Below are 10,350 nucleotides of genomic sequence, written 5' to 3' on the forward strand. Positions count from 1 at the left end.
ATAGAACCTCTAATTTCAGGCATAAATCATAATAGACTTAGACCACAGAGATTTAAATCCGAATTTTTTCTACCACAGGGGCTATCTTCCAAATTTCTTATGACCACAGGGACCATTTATCCGATTTGGCCAACTAAGGGCTATTATCCGAATACCTTATGACCACGAGACCATTTATCCGATTAGGCAATAAACAATCTCAAAACAAAATGAAAAACGGTCCAGCGCGACAAACCGTAAAGAATGAGTCACAATTAGACAAGTGAACCGAACCGGAACGGTCGGAGGAGCGCTAAGGAGGGAGTGAGGAGGAGTCGGAACCTGCCTCTATAGGAAGAGGGAAAACCAGGAGGCCGTTCGTTTTTCCCAGATAGCAACACCTCCGACGCACACAGAGGGATCGAGAGGGCGACTCGCTGCCCTCTCCGTTTCCGATCAACCACCACCCCTCATTTTTGTTTTCTTTACACATTTACATTTGAATTTAATTTTTCATTGCGTTTCGATTAGAAACCCTTACTACGACATCATTGTTTTTGTCAAATTACCTGCGCAAATTGCTATGATTCTCGGTGCCTTTTCATGCGACGATTGAATACCCGTAAAGGGAAGCCTGCCGACGACGACGACGACAGCAATATGGATCCGGTTAAGCTCCAAATCCGACCCATCACCCGATCCAATCTCTTCTCCCGGAGTCCCAAGCACAACCCCAGATCGAGCCTCTTAATCATCGCCTCAGTCGCCATCGCACTCGCTCTCACAGTATGCTACTTTCTAGTTTCCGCGCGAAATTCGAGAAATTTTGGTACGAAACGGTACGGGATTGTCATCGACGGCGGGAGTACGGGAAGCCGGATCCATGTATTCGGGTACGGAGTCGACGGCGGTAATGGCGCCTTGTTTGATTTTGGAAAGGATGGGTTGGCGTCGATGCGGGTTAATCCGGGGCTTTCGGCGTATGCAGAGGATCCGGAATCGGCAGGTGGGTCGCTGCGGGAGCTTGTGGAGTTTGGGAAGGGGAGGGTTCCGAAGGAGCACTGGGCGGAGACGGAGATTAGGCTTATGGCTACGGCGGGGCTTCGATTGCTTGACTTGGGTGTTCAGAATCGGATTCTGAATTCTTGTAGGAAGGTGCTTCGCAGTTCGGGGTTTAAGTTTCGTGACGAGTGGGCTTCCGTCATTACAGGTACTGTTAGTTGTGAATTTATGGTGATTTTGGTATTAATTGCAATACTATTGAAGTGAAATGAATAAGCTTTGAAGCTAAATTTAGTGGCATTGTGCGAAACAAGCCGATATCGGATGCTAGGAAAGATTATTTGCCATAATGTTCATTGTTAATTGTATTTTAACTTCAAGTTTGTAGTTTTTTAATTTTCGGAATTAGTCTTCAAATCGTTATTGCTGAAAATTCTAGTTGATTTAGGATCTGATGAAGGATTATATGCTTGGGTTGTTGCAAACCACGCTCTTGGTACTCTTGGTGGTGATCCAACCCAAACAACTGGGATTATTGAACTTGGTGGAGCTTCTGCTCAGGTTAGGTTATTTCTATCTGCTACTTGGGAATTTGTGTTCTATTCGGAAATATGATTAGATATCTTCTTGCACAAGCACTAAAAAGTTTAGGCCTTTTCACTTAACAGTCCTTGATAATGTTGCACTTTAGAGAGAAGCACTTCAAGTCCAATGTTTTGGAAGGATACCCTGCTGACTTTGAATGGGTGAATGACAACAAAGGAATTTCACAACTAAGAATTAGTTAGAACATGGCAAGTGGCTAGCTGAGTTGTTTTTTCCCCTCCAATTATACTCTTGAAGTGTTTTTTCTAATTTACTAAAAAAATATCGGAGAAAAGAGTTGGAAGGAGTTATGCATGGTTCATGCGGTTGGGAATATGAGGTTCTTATTTTTTGGTTGTCTGAGAATGTTCAGTGCAATTTTATTTTAGGTGACTTTTGTTTCAAGTGAGTCAGTGCCTCCCGAGTTCTCTCGTGCAATTAAATTTGGCAATGTCACTTACAATCTCTACAGTCACAGCTTTCTTCATTTCGGCCAGGTATAGTTCTGTTAACTCTATTTAAAGTTGCCAATCAATTGGAAGCTTGAACTTTAATTTTCCTAAAGGTGCTACTTTATGGTTTGAAGTTTAAAAAGTAATTTGGTTTTGCAGAATGTTGCATATGATTCATTGAAAGAGGTTATTGTTTCTGGAGACTTCGACTCAGGTTTCTTTCTGCGCTGATTATATGAATGCTTTGAACCTCAAGTTATTTGACTTACTGAATTCCAAGATATTGTTGTGAGTGTGGCACCTTGAACTGATACCACTTTAGATACATAGAGTGTCGTTGTCTGTCCTGTTAGGATCTGTCTTTATTTGAATGCAATGGATTTGTGTTGGTTCACATTCGTTTGCGTTGAATGCTACAATTGACAGTTCATATATTCTTAAAACAGAATATTAGACTGTTTGCTAGCATGGAGCATATTTATGCGGTTCTTACTCTCCCTTTTGCACAGTTATTTTGATTCCTTTCTTTGATCAAATGCATTTTAGCCATACTTCTTAAAGTTTCACACTTAGAATATGATATTTTTTTTTCTGAGTTTCTTCATCCTTTTCTCATTAATGCAGCTGCTAAGTCACTTCAGGAAAGAATGTCAATAGATCCTTGCACCCCTAAAGGCTACTCATATAAGATGCAGTCTTTGGAGCTTCCTCCACGTTCTTCGGTTGGGAAGAATAGACATTTATCTGCTCTACAATCAAGGGGTAACTTCTCTGAGTGCAGATCTGCTGCAAAAATTATGCTGCAGAAAGGAAAAGGTTTAGATACTCTTCTTCAATCTTTAGTGTATTATTACATTTGCGTGACACGTTACCTTCTTTTAACACTGATTATCTCTTTACTTGGGATCAGGGAAATGCGCGTATCAACATTGCGATATAGGATCAACTTTCATTCCTAAGCTTCGGGGAAAGTTTTTGGCTACAGAAAACTTTTTCTATACATCTAAGGTTTTTTTCTTCTCGGTACTTTATTTTTCATCAGTTTCTTCTTATTACTGCTTTTACCATCATTTTTAGTGTTAAGCAGGAAAAAATTATACCTTTTCAGATTTGAAAAAAAGATATTATTCTTCATTGCAGTTAACGGTGTTTCTTACACTCCTTTTTCTTTTTTGTCAATACTTGCTTAGTTCTTTGGTTTGTCCCCAAAAGGATTTCTTTCAAATTTGATGATGGCTGGACAACAATTTTGTGGAGAAGATTGGTCAAAGATAAAGAAGAGATACCCGACAGTTGATGAAGAAGCTTTGCTGCACTATTGCTTCTCTTCAGCATATGCAGTAGCCCTACTTCATGATAGTCTTGGAATTGCTTTGGATGATGAAAGGTATTACTCATTTTACTTCAGAATTGTATATTAATATGATGACATACTTATACATTTGAACTTGAGCACACGAATGCGAATCTGTATCTTATTGTTTGTCACTATTTTTTTTTAATTACCAGGATCGGGTTTGCAAATCAGGTGGGAAGTATTCCACTCGATTGGGCACTGGGAGCTTTCATCTTGCAAAGTACATCTGATTTGGACGTAGGGCACTCTGATTGGCTTACCGCCATAATTGATGATGGATCTCCCACATTGCTATCAGTAATTTTTATCTTTTCAATATTAATGTTTACAGTGTGGTCACTGTCAAAGTGGAGGAAGCCACAGCTGAAGACAATTTACGATCTGGAGAAAGGGCGGTATATAGTCACTCGTGTTAGTAGATGATGATAGCGCCTTGTAGAGGAGTGCACACTTGCAATGTAGATTCGGATTGAAAGAGTGGTGCGATATGCTAAACCCAATTCACTTGAGCAGCCTCGGCTTCTTGCCCAAGGCCACCCTCTCGAGGTCACCAACCAGAAGTGAGATTGTACAGTGCGGGTATCTATCTGCACAGAATTTAGAGGTAACTTACTTGCGCCATAGCTACGCTTAGATCCCCATTTTGTATTCAGAGGAAGCCCGATACCTCTTATTTACTATATCATATGAGCTCACATTGGCTCCCAAATGCAATAAAGAAGGTTAGGATAAAAAGAACAGGGGCATGCTGGTATTGGAGAGAGATGTAGAAAGCTGTATTGTTGTATGATAATGTGGTAATGCACGTGATTTGTTCGTCACAATTGTTGTTCTTGTTACTGAAGCGCGAGCTTATTTCATTGCATCAGGGTTTCTACTTTTCATGTGCTTCGTGTTATTCAATTGTCTCGTTTGGATTAACGAAAGAATTACCAGCTCTCTCGACTGTTTGCAGCGAGTGAAAGCCTCTGGGAACGTATATGTTCACTGAAAATTGTAGTTGTTGATGTCATGAGATCCATTTGAAGACTGAGGTTATGGTTTTTCAGAATTTCAAATTTTGGGGAAATGAACTTTCTCATTTTCACTCGAAAACTAAGAAACCACGTAGAGCATGACCATGTTAAATGTCCGGCCCTTAAAGAGAAGCGTCAATAGACCAAAAGCTAAGAGTTGCGTCCCTGAGGTACCGTTTGGTACGTGGGATGGGACGGAACGGAGTGAGACGAGGCGTTCTGTTCCACGTTTGGTGCGTTTAAAACGGGTGGAACGTGCTGTTCTACGGGACGAATTTTTGGTGAATTTTCGTTTTGCCTCACCCTCCTGAAACGGCTCTTTCCACATCCGTAGAACACAAAATTATAACCTCTCCGTCTCCTTCTTCCTCCCTGTTTCCATCCGAGGACATTTTTGCTCCCATTCCGTTTCGTCCCGTCCGCTCTGCATACCAAACGATACCTGAAGGTCTGGTTTTTTCTGTTCCCATCCGGGCAATGCAAGTAATCGAAGTATGCCCGTGGTTATGTTGTTCCAATTGCTTTTAAAACAACGTCGTGGACGTGTAGTTTGGGTTGATGTTCTCTCCCACATGTTTCTACAATTTGGGAGAGAAACATGATAGCTCTCGTTTTCAGTCGAAAGGGTCTTGGTCTCTTTGGGCTCCAAGCCTCCAATCCTACCATTTTTGTTTGAACGAGTATCTTCTGAGCTGTATGAGTGTGACAAAAAGAAGAACATGCAGAAGAAATTAATAATTTAATTAACATTTCGTAGGGAAATTAATGGTCTTTTACCAATTTGAATCTGTGGGCGTTATCCTATTCTCACCTAATTAATTAAATCTGACCCAAATTATACAGCCTAAAGTGTGTTGAAATAATTGATTAAAGCGTAGCTTCACTATTACATTACACCTCCAATTTTGAACAATTTAAAGCAAAGTTTGCAAAATTTAAGACCGTGATTTTGAACCACGGAAGTGGTCTAATGGAAATGCGATAGAATTATAAGTCAGGTTTGCTCTTTGGTCTTGGATTCGATGCACGAAGCTGTAAAAAAATACGGATAATTTATTGATTGAAAGCTCTGAGAGGAAGTGTGTCATTGGACCGTGAATAAAAATGGGTTGAAATATCTTTGGCCCTTCTGCACTCCACTGAAAATTCGTCTACTTTTCAGTGTGTGGGATACCTCAAAGTTTAGAAAACAAAAACGCATGATTTTGATACCCTTCAAAGGTGGCAATTTTCAATAGAAGGATTGGAGCTACGTAGGCTTGAGGGTCGGTTCAAAAGTTGGATTGAACTATTAACTTCCAAACCTAATGACACTCACAAAATGTTACAAAAAGTAACCAAATTAGGGGCACGTGAAAGACCCGTTTAGGCTTTTAACCTAATTCCAATGGTATGTTTGAGACTGTTTGTAGATGGGGTAGAACGGGTTTTGACAATCAAAAGTGCTTTTGATCATTTCGTGAGAAAAATTCAGAAGTATTATAAATTAAAACTATATTTTCATTAGAAAGTTCGATAAACGCTCTTCATGTTATGGAATCCAATATTTTTAAATTTATAGTGTGTTTTACAATGTATTAGTTTTTGTAAATTTCCCAACACATTCCCATATTTGCCAAATTCGGTGATGGTGACGAGTCCGATGACGACGATGGTAAATTGATAAGCAACTTCATTTGTCCAAGTCAGTGTCGTTGTATATCGTGCAGAGCGGAACCGGTCGTTTTACGCGGCAACGAAAAATCAGTAGGACGAAAATACCCCTTCTAGTCGTTCGGCGAAGTCGAGGACAAGACAGCCGGCACTATATGTAGCCATTTGGCTATTTTGGGCAAATCCAAATTAACAACCAACGGACGACTCCAATTAGAAAATTCACGAAATTCCCTCTCTCTCTCTCTCGATTATCTTAACGCGCTTTCGATTTTCCTCTCCTACTCGGAGGTAAGATTTTTCTCCCAAATCGGGAACCTCCGATCCGCTGTGTCAGTCCAGCGCGATCCCGGGTTTTCGAGGGCTTTAATTTGACCCCAAATTCGTTTCGTTTGGTTGGTAATTTGTGTTGGCTCAATTCGATTAGGTCTGTTTTTCTGTGCAATCGGCAATGAGTGACCACCTCGTGTTGTACGTTGACCGCCTCCTTCGGCCCATGGCAGCGCAGCCGCCTTCCGAGCCTGCTGAGGCTGGTTCTGTGCCTGAGCCGGCTGGACCGGAGCCAGAACGGGGTGCTGCCGGGCCGTCTTCGAGTTCGTCATCGGAGGAGGCGGATGAGGAGGAACCGCTGATTCAGACGGCGGAGTGCCGCATTTGCCAGGATGAGGATAGCATTAGCAATTTGGAATCTCCTTGCGCCTGTTGTGGCAGCCTCAAGGTATAAATTTGCCGTCATTCTGGATTTTTTTTTTGTTGAAAATGGTACGGATTTGAATTCATTTGGGTGGTTGTAGGGCATGTTTTCGATTTTGTAAATTACTGTGTAGTTTTCGGGACAGAGAGAGTATAATGAAATGTCCCCAAATGAAAGTATGAGCATTTCGACATGGATGGGAGAATTTCCTAGCTAGTTATTTGAATTTGTGGAATCCATTAAGTCATTAGGACATGCCGTCTCACATTTCGTATTCAAAGTACCGGTCTTGCCCATCCTTGTTTGCAGTTCTTTCATCAATATTGTAAATTTGTAATTAACAGAATTGTTGCATTCCAAAATGTTGAATTTGTAAAGCATGTATTGTTTCTATGAGCTAGTGCTTAGTAATCATCTATTCATGTCTTCTTATCTTCGTTTTTCGTGTTTGTCTGATCGCATTGTGAGTGATGAAATTTGTTTTACATCTGTTTATCATATGGGTCTCCAATGGATTTCTTACTGTTTTTCTAATTTGTTTTTCAGTATGCTCATAGAAAATGTGTTCAGTATTGGTGCAATGAGAAAGGGGATATAACTTGTGAAATTTGTCATCAGGTATGCTTCTTGAATTTTTCTGCATCTATTATTGGCGCTAATCTTACGTTTGATTTTCCGACTGCCTTGGTTACTGGAATTTTCATTTGTTGAAAAATGTACTCCTAATTTCCTGTTAGAATCCTTGGCCGGCTGTGCGTCATGAGGAATTAAAAACTAGTAATGAGTGGATGACAGTTGAATTTATGTGGTGACATGGTAAGGGATGGATCACCCTTGACCTTTTCCTAAATGATGTGATACAATGGGGCCATGTTTACCTAAGAAAATTAAATTTGAGCGGGTGAATAGAAGTCATTTGTGTACATATAACTTTTAAATCTCTCATACACATTATGCTTTTCATGTATCCATTTAACGCTATAAAGATAGCTTACATTTTCTTCAGAATTTGGAAAAGTAGGTCATGTTCTGTTTTGTATTTAAGTTAGATGGAGAAGTTGTTTGAATTTGTTATTCTTCCATCTTATTTATTTTGAAAATTCGAAATCCTTCCAAGCGATATGAAATTTCTTTCCGTTCTAATACGTGGTCTTTTGCATTATGTACAGCCTTACCAACCTGGCTACACTGCACCTCCTCGTCCACCATCTGATGAAACTACTATTGAAATTGGGTGAGTCAAATTTTCTTATACATGTGTTCATGTTTTACTCAAGTGTCTGATTTCTCTTGATTATCTTGGTAACTTTGCTACTTAATGCTTCTGTCATGTTTATGAATGAAACTGTATAAATGGCAATCTAGATTCCTTATAGACTTATAGTTACCTTACTCATATTTGGCTATGGATGTTTCTTGCAGTGGTGGCTGGACACTTTCTGGCACTCCCTTGAGTTTGGATGATCCACGCATTTTGTCAATTGCAGAGGCAGAGCGTCAATTTATGGATACTGAATATGATGATTATTCTTCAAGTAGTAGTGGAGCTCCTTTCTTCCGTTCAGCTGCCTTAATTGTAAGCCAAATAATTTTCAAAACTTACCAGAAAACATTCATATTTTTTCTCATATGCTTATTCCTCATGTATGATGTAAATCAGCTTTGGTTTTTTATCTTGCAGTTAATGGCCCTTCTAATCTTGCGGCATGCATTGAGGGCCTCGGTTTCTGACTCCGACTCTGGGGATGACAGTGACACATCTGCCATTTTCTCTGTAAGTGGATTTGAATTTGCATTTTCTACAACGTGCTTGCTGGTGTTGCATTGGTGTTGCATTATTGAAAGAATGTGATTTGCGGTTCATTGAGGCTGATAAACTGGTCGTTCTTTGCAGCTTTTCTTGCTTAGAGCGGCTGGCTTTCTACTGCCCTGCTATATTATGGCTTGGGCCATCAGTATCTTGCAGCGTCGACAGCAAAGACAGGTCAGGATTATCTTATCCACTGTTGGGGTTTTTATTTATTTAATTTTTTTTTTCCCGGCTCTGCTCTTACCATGCTGGGCTGATGTAGCTACATAATAATCACTTGGTCTATTCCATAGTAATGTCGTAAAGATATAATCGTAGATTTGGAAACTGTAACATGATACATAGAATTTGTGCTTATTTTTGTTGCTCATTATTGTTCTCATCGTAATATGAAAAAACAGGAGGCCGCAGCAATGGCAGCAGCCCAAGTTGCTTTTGTTCTTCAATCCGGGCAACATAGGGGTTTGCAATTTGCGGTAGCACCAGGACCCAGCGGAACTCCACATCCAGAAACTGCACATCAAGAAACTGCCTAATTTATGAAGCCAACAACATGCCAGAGAGTTTCCCGTGCCATGATGAGGGCGATTCAGCGGAAAGTAGTGAACAATAAATGAAAACGTTTACGTTTGTCAAAAAATATGATGGAACAAAAAAAAGTGAAACATTGGAGAAGCGAGAAGGCTGTAATTGCTTGTTGAAAAAGGCTATGTCGGGCAGGTCTTGGTTCGTTCCATCTTTGGTTGTCCTGTATTTCATGTATGTTTTATGTACATTAATTTCGTCCAACCAGAGAAAGAAAGAAAAAAAATATTGATTTGGTACTCCAACTTGTTGGGTAGCTCAAAGCAGTTGGTTGTTCGACTTGAATATATTTCCTCAGCTCAAGGATGTTACATAGAAAGATTGCGGCGAGGGACTTAAAACATCTGTAGAACCTTGAGGTAAATTTGTTAGAAATGCAATATGAAAATTCGATAAACAAACTAGAAAATGATTAGATGCAATATATTTGAGTTAACCTTATGAAGCTTCTTCATAAGTCATAACCAACATGCTAGTGGCGCGTTACCGTGTCAAACACATGTTATGCCTTGCATTCTAGTGTAAACTAGCAAGGCTTGTTATGACATGCATTTTTCTAACACGTTGCCTACTATTTCATAATATTTTAAATAAAAGAGATCTAGGAAAAAATAGACCCCGTCCCTAAAATTATTTTTTTAGAAATTAGTACAAAACATGATGCTAGACGTATTCTTACCATGGGAGCGCCCATCCCAACAAGCTCTCCAAGATTAAGGTTGTGACGATGTTGATCGTCTAAATATTAACAGTGATGTCACAAAAGTTGTTGCGAGTCCAAACTGTCACCAAAGGTGATCTCAATCCAAGCCCAATTCAGTGAAGGGTGTCCAAGTGTGTAAAGATGGGTGTATTGAGATTTTTTTTTTCTTTCTAAAGAATAGACAGCAAAGGCTACCATAGATGGAGGTATAGGAATGTGGAATGAGATCGGAGGTGATTGTGGGACTAGGTTTTTAGGTTGACAACTTTTTTATTAATTATTAAACCTATTTGTCTTTTTTTTTTAATTAGACTTGATGACATATTTATATGTCACATCAGCACATAACAAAATTTTTGATAGAATTCTGATGGAATGACGACATTTATTTGAGACACTTACTTGCGAGACTACATTGGTTGATTTTCAATTTCAAAGACCATTTTGATGTCTCGGGTCAATTTCAGGGACCATTTTGATTTCGCGAGTTAATTTCAATGACCATTTATGATTA

General features: G+C 39.7%; 2 protein-coding genes across 4 annotated transcripts; both read left to right on the forward strand.

Moving 5' to 3' along the window:
- The first annotated feature begins 252 nt into the window (after positions 1–252).
- LOC126596945 (probable apyrase 6) lies at positions 253–4,259 on the forward strand. Of its 2 annotated transcripts, XM_050263660.1 has the most exons (9): positions 253–1,189; positions 1,430–1,542; positions 1,956–2,063; positions 2,178–2,232; positions 2,643–2,834; positions 2,929–3,026; positions 3,209–3,405; positions 3,528–3,612; positions 3,707–4,259. In XM_050263660.1, the coding sequence occupies exons 1-9, from the start codon at positions 583–585 to the stop codon at positions 3,740–3,742; spliced, it is 1,491 nt and encodes a 496-aa protein (XP_050119617.1). In that variant the 5' UTR covers positions 253–582; the 3' UTR covers positions 3,743–4,259. The 2 variants fall into 2 exon arrangements, with proteins under 2 accessions (XP_050119617.1, XP_050119616.1); XM_050263659.1 differs by having other exon boundaries at positions 3,528–4,259.
- A 1,918-nt stretch (positions 4,260–6,177) lies between these two features.
- Positions 6,178–9,372, forward strand: LOC126597277 (uncharacterized). Of its 2 annotated transcripts, none has more exons than XM_050264055.1 (8): positions 6,178–6,335; positions 6,472–6,762; positions 7,285–7,356; positions 7,908–7,972; positions 8,161–8,314; positions 8,399–8,512; positions 8,633–8,722; positions 8,950–9,372. In XM_050264055.1, exons 2-8 carry the CDS (start codon positions 6,496–6,498, stop codon positions 9,082–9,084), a joined length of 897 nt encoding a protein of 298 aa, XP_050120012.1. In that variant the 5' UTR covers positions 6,178–6,335; positions 6,472–6,495; the 3' UTR covers positions 9,085–9,372. The 2 variants fall into 2 exon arrangements, with proteins under 2 accessions (XP_050120012.1, XP_050120013.1); XM_050264056.1 differs by having other exon boundaries at positions 6,179–6,335; positions 8,420–8,512.
- Positions 9,373–10,350: the final 978 nt, after the last annotated feature.

Source organism: Malus sylvestris, chromosome 13 (assembly GCF_916048215.2).
Source record: "Malus sylvestris chromosome 13, drMalSylv7.2, whole genome shotgun sequence".
Classification (NCBI taxonomy): Eukaryota; Viridiplantae; Streptophyta; class Magnoliopsida; order Rosales; family Rosaceae; genus Malus; species Malus sylvestris.